Raw genomic sequence first — 23544 nt, forward strand, 5'->3', positions numbered from 1 at the left:
ATTAAACTCGGCATTACATACATCCTCCAGTGATCCTAACTTTTCATTAATCTCTAATTCTACACTACTATATTTTTCCTCAATATTCAATTCTAACTTTTTTGTCAAATTCTGCAAGGTATTAGTGTGGTTTTGGTTGAATTCAGCAAACATTTGATTTATCTGAATACTTAAAGAATTACTCAGTTCCTTCTTTAAATCTAACTCCAAATTTTCAACTTTACCATTTACAGTCTCTAACTACTCTTCAAAGTATCCATGCCTTCACATAGATTAGTAAATTCTCTACTCTGTGTGTCAACCTTGGCACTTAATAAACGTAGATTGGTTGCTTGACTATTCAAGGTTTCATTCTGATCATTTAGAACTCGACTCTGAGCATTAAACTAGAATGTACCAAACCTATTTCTTTCCCTAGCGTTTCATTTTGAGCATGTAATTTAGAATTTAAAGTTTCATTTAAGTGTAAACTCTGGGCTCCTAGTTTAGAATTTAACTAAGCATTTACCGAGTCTAACTTAAGACTCTGGGCGTTAATTAAATTTACTAACTCAGTCCATTCTTACATTTCTCTATAGATTCTCACAGCCATAGCTGGTTCTCGAGTTTCTTCTACTTGTTTCACGTTTTCCACATTCTCATGCGCTTTGGTTCTAGTAAACGTTAAAACTTCTCTAAGTGTAACTACATGAGTACACTTCACTCGATAGTTTATCTAACTTTACACTCAAACAATAAAGTACTGTTTTATGCTCACCCGACGTAGAGTTTAGGCTGCCTCTGTGAGCGGATTTGGAATCGGCACCGGTGAGCAACAACTGGTACCTGCAGCGTTGGATGTTGTTTTCTACGTCTGTGTCCTCAGGATGTGTGAGAGAGCTGTCTACTCCCCACCGGATCTTCTTCGTTGAATTGTTCTCAGTGTATCTCTTCTTAGTCTAATACATTGAGATCTTCTCTATTTTCTTTTAACATTATGACTTTATTACGTCTTCCCTTTTGTTGCATTTCCTAATTTTCACCATTTGAATTTTCAGGCAGAATCCAATTCCATGAACGTGTTATTTTGCCTTGTTATTCTCGGTTGCTATTTATTTATTTATTTATTTACTTATTTACTCGTGTCCTTATTTTGCCTTGTTATTCTCGGTTGCTATTTATTTATTTATTTACTCGTGTCCAGAACATATATATAAGTAGTGTGTGTGTGTGTGTGTGTGTGTGTGTGTGTGTGTGTGTGTGTGTGTGTGTGTGATAGACGGCAATTTACAAACAATATAAGTGCATGATGACATCCAAAATTCCACTGTTTGAACTGCCGTATCATTGGCGATAACCAGATCGTCCATCGGGCATGGTGCTGGGAGGTTTCTACAGTTGAGCAGATGTTTGTGACCTTTCTGTTCACCACATTCACATAGTTCATCTCCTGGAGAGAAACCCCATTTCTTCAAATTTACCTTGCATTGGGATACACCAGTCCTCAGCCTGTTGAGAACCTTCCATGTTTTATATGGGAGGTGACGTCCTTTAGCAAGCTTATCTTTAGGGTTGTTCCAGTACCTCTCTGGTGGTAAGTTACGCCAAAGCTGTATTAGACGATTTGCAGGTGATGTTAACTGATTCTGTTAAACAGAGGGAAATCTTTCTTGATCTTAATCTTAGATGTTGGTATTCACATCCAAACTAGGGATGTCTTGGATCTGTCCCCTAGTTCTACTTCTCTTTTTCTGCTGCTGTTCTGCTATGGCAACACATAATATCTTCTTATCTCATTTTCGTCCAAAAATTCCTGTTTTCTACTGTCGTTTCACACAGGTCGCCACATTCTAACGCTTCTAGATATAGAACATATGGAGTAAGTATACAAACTTTGTGTTCGGCACTTAATGATGTGTATTTGAACATCAAACTTGTACATATCTGAGTCTCCACAAAAATAAATACTATCAAGTAAGTCTCTTCACGTCTCCAAAGCGTAGAAACTAAGTAGATTTACATAAAAGGTAAGGTTGGCTTGATAACCTTGCCCTTTCTCAATATGAATCACATTACATGTCTTATCCTCTCCAAGTCCAAAATGAACATTAATTAACAATATTTCAACTGCTCTTTTTTTTCCCACTACAATTGTCAAAGTTATAAAACAGCACAAAATATATATAAACACTGCTTGTGCTTTTACTACAGCTTCCATGGCGCAACTGGCAGACACTTATTGGTGCCGTTCGACCACCACGTCTATAATAGTCTCACGTAGTAGTCTCACGATAAACTTCAAACCTGCACACACACAGACAGCTGATGCTCAGTAAATAGGCTCTCTCTCACTTATATTTAAGATATCATGTGTTAGAGACAGTAGAAGGCAGAGTGGGTCCAGAATTTACGCAGAAATTCTCGAAGCACTGCAGTGTGTGTGGGTTCTGCCTTGTTGGACACCCTCATCCAGGAAATCAGTGTGCTTCAGGGTTCCATCCTGTGTGCCGTCCTCTTTGCTTTTGCCATTAACCCTGTAATGGCTTGTCTCCCGCTGGGCATCTCTGGCTCCCTTTTTGTTGATGATTCTGCCATCTATTGCAGTTCACCATGGACCTGTCTCGCTGAGATATGTCTTCAGCAGTGTCTTGATCATCTTTACTCCTGGAGCATTGACTATAAGTTTCGCATTTCCATTGACAAAATTACCTCCATGGATTCCTGGCAACACAATTGGTTTCTCCCACCATCTTTACATCTTGGGCCTGTATCCCTTCCTTTCATTGAAACTACGAAATTCGTGGGGCTCATGCTCAATAGAAACACTCGTGGTCCTTCCATGTGTCTTACCTGGCAGCAGTTCCTCAATGTCACTTCCTGGGGGTGCCAATCGAACCACTCTCCTCCATTTGTACCGGTCTCTTGTCCGTTCAAAACTAGACTGGGTGCTTTGTTTATGCATTTGTATGCCCATACCTCTTACACAGTCTCAACACCTTTCACCATCATGGCATCTGTATGGCTACGGGCGCCTTTCAGTGTCTGTATGCTGAAGCTGCTGAACTACCACTTTTCTACCGCCGTGACTTTCACCTCAGCATGTATGCATGCCGTTTGTCTGCCATGCGTTGCCACCCATCGTATGCTGGCTCCTTTGATGATTCCATTGACCCCCAGTGTGGTGTGTGCCCCCCCCCCCCCCTTCTCTGTTACCACCTGGAGTCTCCTTTCGGCACTTGCTACGGAGGCTTAAGTTCACACTACCTACAACTTTTCCGGTGGGTGTCAACCCTTCACCAACTTCGTGAAGCGACCCATGTTAACCATTCGCTTCCCAAGGACACTACTCTAGCCTCGGTCTATCCCCTTCAGTTTCACGACCTTCGCGTGGAGCTTCCGGTACAGTGCTCAGTATTTACAGCCAAGCTCTTCACCTTGTATCAGGCCACAGGGTACATCTGGCAAGACTCACTCTTCAATTGTGTCCTCTGCTCAGACTCATTCAGCGATCTTCAAAGTCTGTGTTGTCGTCTGTCAAGAGATGGTGTTCCTTTGGCATCGCCAATGGTCCTCCCTTCATGGGAATAAACTTCGGCTTATTAAGACTTTCTGAGCAGCTTGGAGGACCTCCTCTAAACCCTCCTGCCAGGAGGAGGTCATTTTAACTAGGCTGCTTATTGGGCACTGCCTTTTTAATCGTCATTTGATAAGTGACGCTACAGTTTTAACTGTCTGCCACTTCCTGATGGAATGCCCACTTTTTTAACCATTTACGTTCCCGCTGGGGTTTGCCGCATGAGTTATCGGCCATTTTAGCCAATGGCGCCCAGGTTATTGACCACAGTTTACTTGGTACCTGCCAAAGCAATATGGAAAAGGCCATCTAATTTTTAGTTTTGGACCTCTTTTTCAGTGTGGTGTCTTTTTTAGTCCTTTTTCCACATGCTTCTTTTTAGCTGCCTTCTATTATGTCAATTGGGACTGATGTATAGCCGTTTTTTAACTCCTCTCTGTCTCTGTGTTCTATAGTTTTGATTTGGCCACATGTGACTCCAGTTGTTTCTTGCACCCTAAAGGAAAACAAAACCAAAACCAATCCATAGAATTACCATCAAATAAAACAACTGAGTATGCCTTTATAGAGCTCTTGATGGAGACAAAAAAAAAAACTTTCTTCGACACATGGAAAAAACATTAATTCAAATGCTCCTCATATGTGGTGATTTCGATATAGACTTAGCAAAACCCATAAAATAAGAACAGAACAATTGAATCTCCTAGTTTCTTATAACTTGAAAATCGTAACACATTCCCCAACACGAGAAACTTGCTCTACAAAATCCACAATAGACAAAATGATAATTAACCTAATCAATAACATTACAAAGCAGAAATATCCAAGACTGGACTTGGAGACCACTGTGGGCAAACCATAAGCTTCGATATTGAATGTGATAAGACCAACAAACTGACAAGTACATTTGAGACTAGATATTACAATGATTGGAATATTGAAATATCTAAAAATCATTTTAATAAAAGTATCCTGGGAGCAAATTTATGTTGTTTGGAATGTATCAGACAAATTTAATATCTTTATGAATACAGTTAAATATCATTTTGTTGTAGCATTTCCACTTAAAATTAGGAGGTCAAATCTCACTCACACAAGCAATTGGAGCACTACAGGTATCAGAAAATCATGCGCAGAGGAACGATTCCTCTACAGAGTTACAGAAACGTGTCACAGAACACCGGAATTTGATAATTCTCAGGAAAGTAATCAACAATACCAAAATGATGGAAAATGATACATACGAAATGCATACAATAAAATGAAAACTGTTTGGAATATTGTAAAGAAAGACACAGGAAGTAACAAACAAAAACTAATATTATGCGGTTGAATGAAAATTTGCACACTATCTGCAAACCAAATGTAAGCACTTGTAAATGTAGCAAAAAAAACTTACTGAGGAAAAGGTCACCCATAAACATCCCTTGAAAGTAACATCAAAAATTGAACAGGTAGAAAACAGTGTTTCTCATACCAACTAATACACAAGAGGTACAGCAAGAAATCAAGCTTTTAAAGTCAAAACATTCATCAGGAATAGATAACTTACCCGATTTTGTTGTAGTACTTAATTTCTGAACTATTGACATATCTTGTAAACCTGTTCTTCTCACCAGGCAGCTTTCCAACACGTTTAAAAAATTGCTAAAGTTAAACCACTACGTATAAAAGGAAGCCAGGAATAGGTGTCAAATTGTAGATCAGTTTCTCTACTGTCAGTCTTATAAAAGTGTTTCTCCAGAATTTTAGAAAACAATCAAATGTCATAAATAAATATAATACACTAACGGCATCTCAGCATGATTTTAGGAGAAATGCCTCTACAGAAACAGCAACCTTTTCTTTTCTGTATGAACTCTACAGGCCCTAGATAGGCAGGAACATACCTCAAGTTTATTCCTAGTCTTGTAAAAAGCATTTAATACCATCAATCATGATAAATTACTAGGTAAGATTCAGAACTTTCGGTATTATGGCAACACTGCATAACTGGATTAAATCCTACCTCCACAAAAGAAAACAGCTCATAGAAATAACACATGAAATAAATGGGACTGTCAAAACTCATCAGTCCGATTTATTAGTGGTGAGACATGGAGTTCCCCACGGTTCCATATTGGATCCAATTCTGTTCTTAGTACATGTAAACAATTCACATGTAAACAGTAAAAACAGTAAGCTGTATCTATCTGCAGATGACACAAGCATCTTAATTACAGGAAGTAGCAAATAAAACTTTGAAAATGACATTAAGACTTTCACAGAGAAAACAGTAAAGAACTTTGTTGCAAACAGTTCGATTATAAATCTGGAAAAATTTGTTGCAATGTATATTTTCACCACCCAGAATAGGACACCAGGTAATCCTCCTGTAGAAATTTATAAAACAGGGAATACGAAGTTTCTTGGTATACGGATTCAACAAAACATGAAATTGGATGCACACATGGATTATGTGAACAAAAAACTGAGCAAAACATGTTTTGCAATGAGAGTAATAAGAAACTGTATATCACATGATAATCTCAGGACCATATATTTTGCTTATGTTCATTCAATATTGAAATATGGTGTAGTGTTTGGGGAAATTGTGGAGCTAGTCAGAAATCATTTCAAAAAGAGATTGTTAGATTAATGGAAGGATTAGATCAAAGATCATGCAAGACACTATTTAGGAAGAGTAAAACACTACCATTTCCGTGTAGTTATATACTTGAAAATTTAATTATTAGAAAAGGGAAAACTAAACACCGGCAGCCCAAGCATAACCCGTAATGAATCTGCACTTAGCTACCACACAAGACAAATAAATGTTGTTAGAATGATGTCTGAAAAAGATTAAAGATTGTGTATTGGTTTTAATGAGTGGTCCAATATCTTTTGTACAGTGCAGAGTCCTACTAGATTCACAGGACCAATAAAGAAATAAATCTCTGGATTTTTGTAGTGATGTTCTCTTTTTAAATAATTTAAGCAGGTCCTTGCCACCTTCTCTGTGGATTCCATGCTAACTTACGCCAGTGTGGTGCTTCGTAACTACATAACTACTAATGTCTTCATTCAGTGTGTGAAACTGAGAGAGTTACCTAATTTATTTATTGGAAACACATTAAAAACTGATTGCACAAGATGTTTTTAGTCGTTCAGAGAAGTTTGATAACAATATTGGAATGTCACTTACAGTATGTGTACATGATATGCACCACATTAAGAGACAGACAACATTTACACATTTTCTAACAGTCACTTGCTATATATTGTATTAGTGTGACCTTAAAAGGAAAAAACTTTAGTTTGGTTCATGTTCTACTGGGTGATTCAAGAAGAATACCACAACTTTAAAAATGTGTATTTAATGAAAGAAACATAATATAACCTTCTGTTATACATCATTACAAAGAGTATTTAAAAAGGTTTTTTTTTTTTTTCACTCAAAAACAAGTTCAGAGATGTTCAATATGGCCCCCTCCAGACACTCGAGCAATATCAACCCCATACTCCAACTCGTTCCACACTCTCTGTAGCATATCAGGCGTAACAGTTTGGATAGCTGTTGTTATTTCCCGTTTCCAATCATCAATGGTGGCTGGGAGAGGTGGCCGAAACACCATATCCTTAACATACCCCCTTAAGAAAAAATCGCAGGGGGTAAAATCAGGGCTTCTTGGAGGCCAGTGATGAAGTGTTCTGTCACGGGCTGCCTGGCGGCCGGTCCATCGCCTCAGGTAGTTGACGTTCAGGTAGTTACGGACAGATAAGTGCCAATGTGGTGGCGCTCCATCCTGCTGAAATATGAATTGTTGTGCTTCTTGTTTGAGCTGAGGGAACAGCCAATTCTCTAACATCTCCAGATACTGTAGCACCTTCGAAGAAAAAGGGACCAAAAACTTTATTGGCTGAAATGGCACAGAAAACGTTCACCTTAGGTGAGTCACGTTCATACTGAGTTGTTTCCCACAGATTCTCAGTGCCCCATATACAGACATTGTGACGGTTGACTTTCCCGTTAGTGTGGAAAGTTGCTTCATCACTAAACACAATCTTTGAAACGAAAGATTCATCTGTTTCCATTTGAGCAAGGATAAAATCACAGAAATAGATTCTTTTAATCTTATCGGCTGCAGACAGTGCTTGAACCAATTTCAGACGATAAGGTTTCGTAACTAACCTTTTAGGTAGGACTCTCCATACAGTTGATTGTGGAATTTGCAGCTCTCTACTAGCTCTGCGAGTCGATTTTCCTGGGGTGCGAACAAATGCTTGCTGGATGCGTGCTACATTTTCATCACTCGTTCTCAGCCGTCCAGAACTTTCCCTTTGCACAAACACCCATTCTCTGTAAACTGTTTATACCAACATTTAATACACCACCTATCAGGAGGTTTAACACCATACTTCGTTCGAAATGCACGCTGAACAACTGTCGTCGATTCACTTCTGCCGTACTCAATAACACAAAAAGCTTTCTGTTGAGCGGTCGCCATCTTAGCATCAACTGACGCTGACGCCTAGTCAACAGCACCTCAAGCAAACAAATGTACAACTAAATGAAACTTTATAGCTCCCTTAATTCGCTGACAGATAGTGCTTAGCTCTGCCTTTTGTCGTTGCAGAGTTTTAAATTCCTAAAGTTGTGGCATTCTTTTTGAATCACCCTGTATATCCCTGTTTTTCATGAAGTTTGTATCTGGATTTTATTCTGGTAGTTCCTTTGTTAGTCTTTTAAAATGCTAGTTTCGTACTGTTATCGCTTTTTAAAGTGGCATTTCTAATGTTTGGAAATACATGAAATGTCTTTGTATGAGTGGACCCTATAAAAAAATGGATTTACAAATAACATTACTGGTTCCACTGGAATTTGATAGAGTAATTGGGGCTGCAGATGAAAGTTGTTTAATAAATTGACAAGTGGTATTCAGCTGCACTTTGTTAATGACAGCTAATTTATAGTGTGACTACATCTACTATTTGTTAGTGCATTAGTAAAATCATAAATGAATGCTGGGCACCCAGGGAACTTACAGAAATTTTCACAGTGACTGTAGTCCATACTGTGTAATATGTCAACTCAGCTGGTACAACCCTCTTATTGTGAAGTTGTTTCATATTTCTGTTGACATACTTTATACTCCTGTTATTTTCTGGTTAAATTACACCTTTTTTCACCTGTTTACAAATTTCCTGATGCAGTGGAACATTGCTGTGATGGTGAATGCCAAGGCCAAATCAAAACAAGGGGTGTTGAAGGATGGAACCGAAATATTTCAAAATTCATGACATTGTAAATTGTTGCCAGTCAAGTACAACTAATTAAAATGTTCTACAAATGTGTAGGATAGATAGTAATTATTTTAACATCCATTTTAAATTAGTCATTCATATGTGAGATATAAAATAGTTTTCAGTCAATTTTTTTATCTAACGCAATTTTTTCCCCATTTCAGGTATCAGTCCTTAACATTAACACATGTTCCAGAGCATAGCATACAAATTTATGAATTCAGGTGAAATTGAACAGTTTTTATCAGGAAGTTACTATGAGACTTTCCAAAGCAGAACTGAAATGGTGCATAAATAAAAATTCTGGTCAGCATAAAATTCTGTATAAAAAAGTATTGGACTGAGTGTGTAAATAAGATGCATATGAGCAAACGCTGTAGCTTCAGTTTAAAATCTTAACATTCTGCTAGATTGTTGGCTCTGTTTTGTGCAGTTATTAGTATAAATTTTAATTTTAAATTTTTTTTGAAAATTGTAGTGAAAGTAATCTTCCTGATGGCTGTAGTGGGTGTTTTTAGTAAAGTGATGCACTGTCCTCTTCATGAAATCATGTTTATGGCTGTACTGTACTAGTATTTTTTAAAGTTTTAATATCAGTTTTTGAATTTTTTATTTTCATGTCAGTTAAAAAAAGTATTGCAAGAACAGTACCATTAGTCACTTCAATTTTAATATAACTTTTGAATTGTGTGAATGATGTATCACATTTTAGCGTGTCTAAATGTAACAGATGTTGTTTGTTTTCATTTATATTATAATGAAAAGTATGTGACTATGTATTTAGGAAAAAGAATGAGTAAGTTAATAAACTTTTGGCTGTTTAGTTTATGATGTTGAGCATCTTGTAACTTTTGTGCTGATAAAACAAATTCATTGCAATTTCCTGTCTGATACCGTAATTGGCTTTTGTTATAAATAGAGTTGTTTTAACTCATTCAAAGTCCACAGGTTATATTTAGACAGGGAAAATATCAGCATAATTTACTTGTTTCTGCAGTGAATATTCTGTGTGAACTGCATTCGGTATATATTTTCTGACTGTTGGCAAAATTCTTTAATGTGATCAGTGTTTCTGAAACAAAAATACAAATTCTATTTACATGCAACTTAACGTATAATAACTTTAAGGCCTTGTTTTTCTCTGCAAGGAAGATTGTGGAATGCATAACATCTGCATGTTTGTATGTTAGTTGTATAAGAAGTTTCTTGTTCTAGAAATTTAAGTTACATAAGTAATTCTGTATGGTAAATATTCTGTATGTGAAGTGTTTGGTTACAATTTATTTTCCTTCGTGTATATTAGAAGATTGTTAATTTCTGAAACCTACTGTTAGTAACCATTACTTTCTCAGTGCAAGTTAAAATTTGTTACAGCAGAACAAGAATTAACAAAAATTATATTTACATTAAATATATAATTTTATTTGTAGAATGGTTTTTGTTTTATTTTGTAACACAGTTGAGTACTTCAGTTTCAAGATAAAATCATTACACATTTATTCCATTATCAGTTTTCTTTCTTGATACAGCAAATAAATCCACAAATACATAAGAGTTTTAAATAGCAGTGAAAAAATTTACCTAGTGTTACAAAAGTACATTAATTATCATTAAACACTTCCACCAATGTATATTTATCTTGGAGGCTTCTAAGTAAACAGTGTTGATACAAAAGAGCAGCCAAAAGGATAAAGATAGGCCATAAGTAACCTACACATTCTGTTTTACTCAAAGAAGAATAGTGTGGCATGCAAAAGGCTGTTTATGTTCAAAAGGCTGTACCTTGCTCAGAAATCTTAATACAATACTGTAAGTAGTATGAAAGTGTAAGAGAATGATAAATAAGTTGAAAAATACAAGAAATCAGAGGTAAGAAGAGAACAATGAAGAACTGATGATCAGAAGAATTAAGAAAAGTGGTGAGGAAAGGAGGGGTGCCAAAAATGGTTAGGGACTAGCTCTGTGCTTGCATTTGTGTGCTTGCATATCTGGAATTATTGCCATATTCCAATCTAGGTGGCTTCCATATGTGGAACAACTTGTTCAGTAATTTTTGTGCAGCTTATAGCCTCAATTCAGGAAGTTCAGCGATAAACCCACAATTTAAAATAATTCTCCTATAATGATTGTCATGTCACTTGGAGCAAGACTATAAACTGCAGTTAACTCTTATTCATAAATGCAGATTTTAAAACTGAATGTGGTGACTTGTGCTACTAAGTACATGCCTCAGTTTTTGTGTTGCTTCTCCATTCTATAAAATAATTATTTTTTGTTTAGGGGTTGGGGGTGCACATTGCTATAGTGTAGTGAAATTTAGATTTTTATCATTCTTGTACTTCATTTAAAATAGCATAACCTTTTTTGTAAATTGTTATACACTCATAGCCTTCGTACAGAAAAGCACTAAAACTGCTATGTTACTTTCAGTATAATTTTGTAATATTTCATATGAGTGGATTAGATTCCTTTTTATTAAAATTTAACTTGAAGATTCGTGCTATGGTGGTGTGTTTGGTTTAAGAATTGTAAAAATTAAGCGGTGTAAAAAAAATTGTTATTGAAAAGTGTGGAAAATGTTTACAGAAGGATAGAACAGTCTTGCAGAAGTTAATGCGTTGGATGAAATGTGGCAAATGTGTGAAATGTTGAAAATAATTTAAAATAATAATACTGTGAATTTGGTAATCAACAAAATTAGCACTCATCATGTCTCTCGTCATAAAAACCAAACGTCAATTAACATACCAAATGGAAAATCAATGTAACAATTATTAAGCAAATTCCTTTTACCATTAACTATTTTTTATACTTTTGACCCTTTAAGTTAATTTGCTTGGTAATTGGCACATTTTAGAAACTCCTTTCCAGTTGTATTGCACACTGGTAAGACTTAATCATGCTATCAAGTGGCAAAGGCCATAAGTAATTGGAGAACGTGCATCACTGAAACATTTGTACACATTAAGACTATAAGGAAAGGTACAAAATATTAAGTTTTCAATATTTAGTATTTTGTAGATAATTGCCAGACTTCAAATTTTTGATTGAGATGCAATAACTCTCAGAGCTGTTTCACTTGTAGATATTCTTTTGATATGCTACTTATAAGTGTAAGCACAATCTTTCAGTGTAGTCTTTAAAATTGTCTAGTTCTGCTGGTTATAATTGTTGCATAAATAGTGAAACAATTTATGTAATTTGTGATATGTGAACCGACTGAAATTCTGTATTTATTTTGCTAAGTTTGCATGTAGGTGGAAAAGAAATGCAATAATACTCAATGTCGTTACTTATATATATGTATAGCTGTGTATAATGCATCATTATACTAGTAATGACTGGATATTTCCAGTTTGGTTTGTGAAATATGTTGTGAGCTGAGGCACAGGGTTTTGTGTTGGAAATACCTCCTGCACGAATTTTTGGGAGCCGCACTTTCAGCATTGCTCTCCTTGGGTCAAAGCACTGACTTTTTTGTAATATAGTTAATAAACAATTATTTAATTTTACATTCATTTGTAAAGAATTTATAAAACTTTATTTTTTCAGAAAAAGATTTTGTTGCAAATAAAGTGCAGTACTGAAGATTTGCAGTTACTTGTACATGTATATTTTTGTTTCTTAATTTTAAGTTTCCTAAGGTAAATATTCAAAAATTTACATGAAATTATTCTTACCTGTAGGCTTTGCTGACATTTTATTAAATTAGTTCCTTCCTTGAGAAGGGAAAAAGGATAGGTTAGGGAATATTGAAAAGGGCAGTCACTCAGAGCTCAGGAAGAAAATGACTCACCTCTTAGAATGAGGGGAGACAGGATGTGATTACTTCTGATTCTGGGGTTTGAGTGACCTGCTCTTCGTTTTTAACCTTTCCCAACCTGTCCGTCACCCCTCACCCGTTTGCAGGAAAGATACTAATAGTTCTGCAAGCTAGGATAGTGCCCTGTATGTACAGTGTGTATCAACAGTACTAAATACTTCACTTTCTCAGGGTAAGTACTGCTCAGCAATTCTGTCTTGTAATTACATAGTTGTCGCAAGTGAGTTTTTGGTTTGATGAAGTATGACATCTTGTTTCCTAAAGAGGTGCCATGTATCACAGAACTTGCAAGTGCATGTTTACTCCATAGTACCCAGTTCCTGAGCACGCTGTTCGATATGAAACAAAAGACACAAGTGCCTCGTGCACCACAGAGGCCTCTTGGATCCTAGTCTCCACAGTCTCTGTAGGTGAGAATTGCAATATATCTTCACATACCACTACCTTCCTGTTCTTAACTTCCATTAACAATCTCTTTCTTGGTAATTTTTTCTGCAATTATGCTTGCCAACAGCGAAAAAGTAACAAGGATGAAATGTTTGTTGAGTATATTGGCTACACTTTAACAAAAACGATAATGAAATGCTCAAATTAGTTCTTGATTCCAAGTTAGAGTTGGGTGCATTTAATTATATATTATTAGCATTCATTGTCAATGCCTTCCTGTATAGGACTCAGAATACAATTGATGGTAGACAGTCATTAAGTTTAGGCAAAGATTACTGTGTGTATTTTGTCACCATTTTTAGCCTGATCTTGTAGCAACAAGAAGTAGTGATGGGTGGATCATGTTTCGTTTAAGCGTAGCTTCAGTCTTTTACAAAGCAGTGTCCTGTGTGTACTTGAAGAATGTGTTACTGAAGTCTAGCAAAGTGTGGAGTCATTGTAATTCCTGTGATGCAATATGCCTTGCAGATGCGTAACATTGCTCTCAATTTTTGCTACATTTGTGGACAGGGTACATTGAAAATGCAAAGGAGGCCAGTAGTGCTGTATATTAGGAAAGTGTACAGTGTCCTCTACTGGTGAAATTGGGGACCAGGACAAGCCCAGGGCTCCACATGTATGTTTCATATCTTGAGCCTTGCGTCTTCAGTCGAGGTCGTATCACAAAAGATTTTCCACAGGCTTTGCTGTACCCATGACCTAGCAAAGTCCACCATATCATGTGAGTGATTACTTTTTTATGATGACTACATTAACAATGGTATTTCCAAGGAGAAAGTCTTCCTTGACATAGCCTAACTACTGTCGGTGAAGTGACCAATGTCTTACAGAGGTGGACAGCCTGGTCCTGTCCCACCTAATTGCGGGAGTGATGGTGGTAGTGAAACTCGTGCTGCATCACGACCTTCAAAATGCTATTCTTTGAAAGATTCTGATTTTGTGAGTAAAGATGAGTGTACAGAGATTAACAGAATAACACTGTAATAACACTGTTACCTTAATGACTGACACAGAGAGAGAGAGAGAGAGAGAGAGAGAGAGAGATATGGAATTACTGGAAGGTAAAGGTGAACTGTTTACTTCAGCAGTATAATTGTTGTGATAAGACAGTAAATGTGTCTGCATTCAATAACCGCCATATGCCGTTCCTTCCATTTTTCAAAAGAGAAAAGAAATTAGTTTTAGGCATCTGACTATGCAAGTGAGTGGTGAAGATTGTTTGACTTCTCCAAGTAAGTTTAAAGTGTGGACTACTGCATAATGGCAATGTATTACCATTGATTTCGATTGGGTATGCACCTTACTTGAAAGAAATGTATGAGAACATCCTTACATGAAATAAATGTATGAGAACATGAAACAATTATTGAGATTGAACTATGACAAGTTTAAATGGCAGATTTCCAGGTCTATGAAGTCGTAAGCATATTGTCTGGGCTACAACATGGCTACACCAAAACACTTCTTAATAAAAAGTAAGATTGGCATAAGTGTCAATTGCACCAGCTTCTCGCACTTTTACGCATGAAGCACTTTTTGAATCCAAGAACATAATTCCCCCTGGTCTTTATATAAAATTGGGCCTAATGAATGATTTTATTAAGGCCATGGACAAGACAGGGGAGGCATTTCTCTATGTGCATGATAAATGTCTACATTTTAGTTAGGTGAAAATAAGATGGTATTTTTGTTTGTCCCCAGATATTCAAACTACAAAAATAAGTGTTTGCACAGCATCCTGACAGGTGATGGAAAGATAGCTAGGGATGCCTTTGTCAACCAACTTTCTAGATAATAAAAGGGCAGAAAACATAAGGATCTCATGACAAATATTCCTAACTGCTACAATAGACTGGGGCGCAACATGTCCTTAAAGTTACTTTTCCTGGTTTCCACTTTAACTTCTATCCTGACACTATGGTGCTGTAACCGCCGAGCATGGAGAACGTTTCCTCCAGCAAATTTTGGACCTGGAAAGGAGATGCCATGAAAAATTGAGTGCATCAATGTTAGCTGATTATTGCTGGATAGTAATCAAGGAATCCCAGCATTTGGGCTGAAATATGCACCAGTCGTGTTCCACAGGTTGTTGAATGGATTCTATGTGAGTTAAAGTTGAAAACTTTCTGGGTGTTTTTGGACGATATCGTCGTTTTCTCAGAGCATGTGAAATGCTTGGAGGATGTACTCAGCAGGCTGTAATCTGGACACCTGATACTTAGCATAGACAAGTGTTGTTTTGAGAAGACAGGTAAATTAGCTTAGGTGTGATTATTGGGAAAGACATTCCGACTGATCCCCACTCAGTAGAGGCAATCCAGAACTTCGCAGTACCACGTACGACAATACAACTACAGTCATTCCTTGGTTTATGTTGTTATCGCGAAGGTGTAAAGAATTTTGCATATATCGTGAAAGGTTTGAATCTATTGTTGAGGAAAGGAAAGGTGTGAAATTCCATTGATCAGCAAAATGTGAAGCAGTTCTTGAGGCATTGAAGACAGCATTAGTTCCTGGTTATGTAATAGTTTTTCTTGATTTTGAGAAGGAAAATCCCCTCCTGTGATGCCATCATGAGGTGTTGTATTTTGAGCCAGAACATCAATGGAAGGGGAACATTGAGTAGTGTCTGCATCAAGGTGTTTGAAACAAAGCAGAGCATGACTGCTCCTTTATGGAAAAGGAGACGTTAGCAGTTATACATGGAAAAGTGTGCTTTGATTGGTATTTACATGGACAGAAGTTTGTCAATCCAGACCATGCTTCACCAAAATGATTATTTTGGCTAAAAGAACAGTCTTCTAGGCTAACAAGAGTAGCACTCAAACTTGGTGAGTTTGATTACAGTTTGGTTCCTAAAATGGGTAAAAAGTGCATAAATGCGGGTTCAGTAAGCAGGAAAGTTGCAGTGTTAAATGCACCAGGAAAAGTTAATGAAGTGGCAGAAAACAAAAGTGGCCAACAAAGATTACCAGGCAGTCAGGTCACAATCACAGTTAATGATGCATCAGTGCTTGCTCTGCAGAATGTCAAAATGCAAACCACATGTTTTGATTCCAGCAAAGTTCAAGAAAAAAGTGCTGTGGCAAGTGCATGACCATCTGTTGTCAGGTCATAAAGAACATTAGGTAACGGACAGAAGTGTATTGGAAAAATCCAAATGGCAAACAAGGAAACGTAATGTCAAGCAACATGTAATGGATTGTGTGCTTTGTGCACAAAGCAAATCACATTGCAAAGACTATCAAAGGTGTTTAAACCCCCTTCAAATGGCTGGACTATTGGTTTTTGTCTCAGGTTCTTCGGCCGACGTTCATCGAATGATTTTACTGACGTTTCGCCAACAAGAGTGGCTGGCATTGTCAAAGCTTCGCCCTCAGTTGCCGGTGGTGAACTGTAGCCAAGCTCATGTGTGCAGACTATATCTACCTGGCATGCCCACATCCGAGGGCTTCTCCTCAATAATTTCCGGTGCGGTTATCCTCTTGCTACCTGCGATGGTCATGTCGGGAGTATACTGTATACCATGCACGTGCGGAAAAGTTTATGTCGGAATGACTGGACAATCAATCAACACCAGGATCAAAGAACATAAGCAACATTGCAGGTTGGGACAGGTGGAGAAATCTGCTGTGGCAGAGCACGCACTGAGTGAGACCGATCACGTAATAAAATTCGCCAACACGGGAGTTCTGGTTGTTGAGAAGCACTATCACACGCACATGTTCAGAGAAGCTCTAGAAATACAAAAACACACAAACAGTTTCAACAAGAAAGAGGAAAGCCTTAAGGTAAACGGATCTTGGCTTCCCGTACTGCAGCGAATGACCATCGCAGGTAGCAAGAGGAGAACCGCACTGGAAATGACCGAGGAGAAGCCCTTGGACGTGTGCGTGCCAGGTATATACAGTCTGCAGTCGCAAGCTCGGCTCCAGTTCACCACCGGCAATGGAAGGTGAAGCTTTGACAATACCAGCCACTCGTGCTGGCGAAACGTCAGTAAAAATCATAAGATGAATGTCAGCTGAAGAACCCGAGACAGAAGCCAGTAGGCAGTTTGTCAACAAGTGGCTATGAAAGCCTTAAAAATTTTGTATTTTTCTAGGTTCCATGCAAGGTGAAAATTCCTGATCAGCAGGCTAGTACAGTAGCCCCAGCTTTAGTTAACAAACGGGTACCTAAATTTGGTGTACCTGATACCTTAATTATATATCAGAGCTCAAATATTGCATCAGAATTGATGAAACAGTCATTGCATACTTCATACCCGGTAATTGTGAACAAGCTCATTCCATCTACAGACTAATGGGAGATAGTGTAAGATATAGGAATGCTGTAGCCCTTTGATGTCGTGATTCCTAAGTTAGGACCAGACTGTGAACTGGTTAAGAAATTTGCTAAATTAATACAGGATGCATGGCAGAAAGTAAAGTGATCTTACACTAATGCTTTGGAGTGACAGGAACAGTCCACACAGTATGAAAAATTACTGCAACATTGGATGTCAATGAACATTGGTCACCATTCCATATATAAAGGAAAAACTAAAAAATGTTGGACTAAATACCAGGATCCTTATCAGGTCATCAAGATCACTCTCCACTAAATGTTAAAAATGCAGTTTCCAACTTAGTATGTCTGACGTCCTTGTAAGTAAACTTAAACCCTTAAGAAGAATGTTGGATACATTTCACAAGCCCCAGCAATGGAGTCTGGGTGCAGGAAAACAGCTGGAAAACTTCAGAAGAGTGTGTCAGCACAGAAATTGGATGCACAGTGCATACTATATGCATTAATTTCACACAACACATAGTAGTATTTTACTTTAGTTGTGTTATGTCTACAAGTTGTTCTCTTCTTGTCAAATTTATTCACAGTTGCATTGTGAGTCATTATAGTTCATAACAGTCATGTATTATTTCTTAGTTGCATTAGTGCATACACTTATATTCGAAGGAGAGAGGGGATGATAGAAGATTCTTTTGTTAAGCGGTGGATCATCTGGAGTATCTGAATGGTTTGTGGTAATCCTGATTGCTACACTGCAACAGTGGAGAAGAAATGCATGCAGTTCACATTCAGCTGTTAGAGGCAGGTGTGTTATTTTCTAGACAACCAGATGTGATGCCGACAAAACACCAGTGCACATTAAGGTTGACCTTTGATGTGTAAGAATAAGAAAAGATGTTTGTAGATGGCGGGAATTATTCCTAGAGCTGCCGAGAGAAGTGTAGGTTAGCAAAATTCTTACTGAGATACAGTGTGAATACCAACAATTGAGGCTGTCATACAGCAAACAGGGCTCTACTGACGCAAATCGACAACATTGTACCACAGATGTTGGTTCATATGAAAAGGTGGTGTTTGGATACTGTTTGGAAAATCTTACTAACAGTATTTCGAACAGTGGATAACGAAAATATTCAGGAGCTGAATAACACAGATAAGTGCAAATGGCAGATACTACTAAAGCTATAATAGGAAGACAAATGATAATTGTCGAACTTAAGTGTTCTGAAAAAACACCAAGATGGTACATGAGTTAACCGTGGGGTTAGCCCAATACACCCAGGATATAATGAAAACAATGATTTAGGAGACGCAAAAAACAACTGAGCTTACTGGACAGCAAACTAGCTGTAACCAGACTTCCACAAGTATTAACACATAGCCTCAATGGTGCAAGAATTGAAGTGAAGGGGGGGGGGGGGGGGGGGGGGTTCTACAGGAAGCAGTATACCACCAGGTAAACAGAAAATTAAGTTTAGTGTTACTGCCGCCACAAGAATCTTGACAGGGTTGCAAGGAGCACAAAAAGAATTCCCTGTACAGCTTCAACATGTTGCAGAAGAGAAAAACTTAAGCATGTTTAACTATGTGGCAAACATGGAAGTAATTACAGACAGAGCAAACTTATACATGTTAGTTTGACCATCAGTGGTACGGATGAACAAGCAGTATCGATGTTACATTGTTCACCAGTAAGTTGGACAGCAATGGGGAAGTGGGTTTAATTAAAGGTACGAGAGGTGTTGATTATTGTTTCTGAGCATGGAGCAGCTCAGGCTCTTTTGCCATTAAGGGACTTAAAACAGTGTTTGAAGGAGAATATCACCATTTGTCCATCCAAAGAAGTGCAGACTGACACATGAACATGTGAACTGTAGCTATTTCTGGGAGAAACAATGTCAACAAAATGTCACAAAGAAATATTGGTACTATGGCTTCATTTTCAAAAGATAGGAGCATGTTGCATATATTCAGCCTTTGCACTAGAAACTGTAATATTATGAACTGCTAAAAACAAGGAAAACCTCACAGCATGGTAAAGTTTGAGTTACGTGATAGTTGCATTCTAATGAATAGCATTACATGTACATCTACCCTCCGCAAATGACTATGAGATGCATGGTAAAGGGTATATCCCATTGTACCAGATATTAGGATTTTTTGCTGTTCCATTCACATATGGAGCATGGGAAGAATGATTGATTGAATACCTCTGTGTGTGCAATAATTATTCTGTTCTTATCCTCAAATCCTTATGTAAGCAGTATGTAGGGGGTTGTAGTACTTGTGTATCCATAGAATAATTGTTTAAAGCCTGATCTTGAAACTCTGTTAATAGACTTTCTCGATATAGTTTACATCAGTTTCTTCAGTATCTCTGTTACACTCTCCTGTGGATTAAACTAACCTGTAACCATTAATGCTGACCTTCTCCCTATAGATTCGGTATCCCTTGTTAGTCCTATCTTGTATGGCCCCACACAATTGAGCAATATTCTAGAACCAGTAGCATTAGTGATTAGTATGCAATATTTTTTGTAGACTGATAGCACTTCCCTACTAAGCTGAAGTCTACCATCTGCTTTACCCACGACTGAACCTATATGATCATTCCATTTCATACCCCTACAACGTTTTACACCCAGGTATTCGTATGATTTAGCTGATTCCATCTGTGACTCATTGATATTATGGTCATAGGATACTACAGTTTTTCATTTTGTGAAGTGCACAATTTTACACTTCTGAACAAGAAGAGCAAGTTACTAACCTCTGTACCATGCTGAAATCTAATCAGGATCAGACTGAATATTTATGCAGCTTCTCTCAGATAGTACTTCATCATCTGCAAAAAGTCTCATTTTACCATTAAAATTGTGTGCAAGGTCATTAAGAGTTCAACACACTTCCCTGGGGCACATTCGAAGTTACTTCTACAACTTGTGATGACTCTGCATCCAAGATAACATGCTGTGTCCTCCCTACCAAAATGTCCTCAATCCAGTCACATATTTCACTCGACAGCCCAAACGAATGTACTCTCGACAAGACGCATAGGTGTGATAAAGTGTCAGTTGCTTTTCAGCAATCAAGAACCACTACATTTACTGGTTGCCTTGACCCAAAGCTTTCAGTATGTCGTGATAGAAGTGCAAGTTGAGTTTCACATGATTGATGCATTGGAATTCCATGCTGGTTGTCATTGAGCAGGTCATTCTGTTCAAGATATGTAATTATGTTTGAGCTCAGAATAAGTTCCAAGATTCTACAACAAATTGATGACAGGGATATTTGACAGTAGTTTTGCGGATCACTCCCACTACCCTTCTTGTAGACATGTATGACCTGTCCTTTTTCCTGGAATTGGGCACTGTTTTTTGTTTGTGGGATCTGTGATAGATTTTAGTTAGAAGAGGAGCTAATTCAGCCACTAATTCAATACAGACTATGACAGGAATTCCATTGCGGCCTGGAGCTTTGTTCAGTTTTAATGATTTCAGCTGTTTCTCAATGTCACTGGCCTTTATATTTATTTAATTCATCTTTTCAATGGTACAAGAACTAAATTGGGGCAATTCTCCAGGGTTTTCCTTTGTAAAAGAACATTTGAAAACAGAGTTAAGCATGTCAGCTTTTGCTTTGCTACTCTCAGTTTCAGTTCCTGTGTCATTTACTAGGGACTGGACACTAACTTTGGTGCCACTTACAGCCTTTATATACGACTAGAATTCCTTTGGGTTCTGCAGATCACTTGACAATATTCTGCTACGGTAGTCATTGAAGGAATCATGCATTGCTCTCTTGACAGCCAAACACATTTCATTCAGCATCTCTCTCTCTCTATAGTCCTACACTTTGTTTTACATCTAATTTTGCAGCAAACTGTGTTTCGTTAGAAGTGTCTTTATAGTGACTGTATACCATGAGGGTCCCTCCCATTATGAACTGTTCTACTGGGTACTTATTTATTTATTTAAACTTAAGCCAGAGTTCCTGTATATGCTCCTGACCTGCAATGTTGCCACAACCATGTCATGGGCACTGATTCCTGTTTTGATGTGGACGTCCTCAATTGTCAGTTTTGTTTGTTGCCATTAGATCCAATATACACTCCTGGAAATGGAAAAAAGAACACATTGACACCGGTGTGTCAGACCCACCATACTTGCTCCGGACACTGCGAGAGGCTGCACAAGCAATGATCACACGCACGGCACAGCGGACACACCAGGAACCGCGGTGTTGGCCGTCGAATGGCTCTAGCTGCGCAACATTTGTGCACCGCCGCCGTCAGTGTCAGCCAGTTTGCTGTGGCATACGGAGCTCCATCGCAGTCTTTAACACTAGTAGCATGCTGCGACAGCGTGGACGTGAACAGTATGTGCAGTTGACGGACTTTGAGCAAGGGCGTATAGTGGGCATGCGGGAGGCCGGGTGGATGTACCGCCGAATTGCTCAACACGTGGGGCGTGAGGTCTCCACAGTACATCGATGTTGTCGCCAGTGGTCGGCGCAAGGTGCACGTGCCCGTCGACCTGGGACCAGACCGCAGCGACACACAGATGCACGCCAAGACCGTAGGATCCTACGCAGTGCCGTAGAGGACCGCACCGCCACTTCCCAGCAAATTAGAGACACTGTTGCTCCTGGGGTATCGGCGAGGACCATTCCCAACCGTCTCCATGAAGCTGGGCTACGGTCCCGCACACCGTTAGGCCGTCTTCCGCTCACGCCCCAACATCGCGCAGCCCGCCTCCAGCGGTGTCGCGACAGGTGTGAATGGAGGGACGAATGAATGGAGACGTGTCGTCTTCAGCGATGAGAGTCGCTTCTGCCTTGGTGCCAATGATGGTCGTATGCGTGTTTGGCGCCGTGCAGGTGAGCGCCACAATCAGGACTGCATACGACCGAGGCACACAGGGCCAACACCCGGCATCATGGTGTGGGGAGCGATCTCCTACACTGGCCGTACACCTCTGGTGATCGTCGAGGGGACACTGAATAGTGCACGGTACATTCAAACCGTCATCAAAACCATCGTTCTACCATTCCTAGACCGGCAAGGGAACTTGCTGTTCCAACAGGACAGTGCACGTCCGCATGTATCCTGTGCCACCCAACGTGCTCTAGAAGGTGTAAGTCAACTACCCTGGCCAGCAAGATCTCTGGATCTGTCCCCCATTGAGCATGTTTGGGACTGGATGAAGCATCGTCTCACGCGGTCTGCACGTCCAGCACGAACGCTGGTCCAACTGAGGCGCCAGGTGGAAATGGCATGGCAAGCCGTTCCACAGGACTACATCCAGCATCTCCACGATCGTCTCCATGGGAGAATAGCAACCTGCATTGCTGCGAAAAGTGGATATACACTGTACTAGTGCCGACATTGTGCATGCTCTGTTGCCTGTGTCTATGTGCCTGTGGTTCTGTCAGTTTGATCATGTGATGTATCTGACCCCAGGAATGTTCAATAAAGTTTCCCCTTCCTGGGACAATGAATTCATGGTGTTCTTATTTCAATTTCCAGGAGTGTATTTACTTTATGAGTGGGGTTCCTAACTATCTGTTCTAGGTAGTTTTCAGAGAAGGCATTTAGTGAAGTTTCATGGGATGTCTTATGATGCCCACCACTAACAAAATTGTAATTTTCCCAATTAATTGTAGGATGATTAAAGTTTCCATTGACAATTACAGTATGATTGGGGAACTTACATATGAGAGTGGTTTGAAAAGTTCTTGGAATGGAATAGAAAAAAGTGCTTCATCACTGTCACTTTTTTTTGTTTTTAAATGTAGTCTCCTTGTAGATTAATGCACTTGGTCCAACAATCAATTTCCAGTGCCTTGATCCCATCTCAAAAATGAGTTTCCTCCGGCCTGCAAAATAGTTCAGGGCGTATAGGACCCGGTAGATCCTGGAAAAACTGGGAATTTTTTAGAATTCTTTGAATTTATCATTGTTTTAGGTTTCTGTTAAATTTTTCTAATTTTGACTGGTAAGAACTCATACTGTAACAAAGGATATTACTGTATCCCACTACTGCAGAATAATACTTCAACAATAAAACATAAATGAGAGAAAAAAACTAAAATAACTTAAACTGTAAAGGAATATACAAAAATGGCACACACTGCTCATGCAAGCGCC

The 23544-nt window shown here is 38.6% G+C and overlaps 1 protein-coding gene across 1 annotated transcript in view; it reads left to right on the forward strand.

Moving 5' to 3' along the window:
• The window catches only part of LOC126327169 (glucose-induced degradation protein 4 homolog), a 91600-nt gene extending 79158 nt beyond the window's left edge, over window positions 1-12442 (forward strand). The window contains exon 4 of the mRNA XM_049995828.1: window positions 9001-12442. Within this exon, the coding sequence (XP_049851785.1) occupies window positions 9001-9064 (64 nt within the window). The 3' untranslated portion in view covers window positions 9065-12442. The remainder of the gene's footprint in view (window positions 1-9000) is intronic.
• Window positions 12443-23544: the final 11102 nt, after the last annotated feature.

The sequence above is a fragment of the Schistocerca gregaria genome, chromosome 2 (assembly GCF_023897955.1).
Source record: "Schistocerca gregaria isolate iqSchGreg1 chromosome 2, iqSchGreg1.2, whole genome shotgun sequence".
Taxonomy (NCBI): domain Eukaryota; kingdom Metazoa; phylum Arthropoda; class Insecta; order Orthoptera; family Acrididae; genus Schistocerca; species Schistocerca gregaria.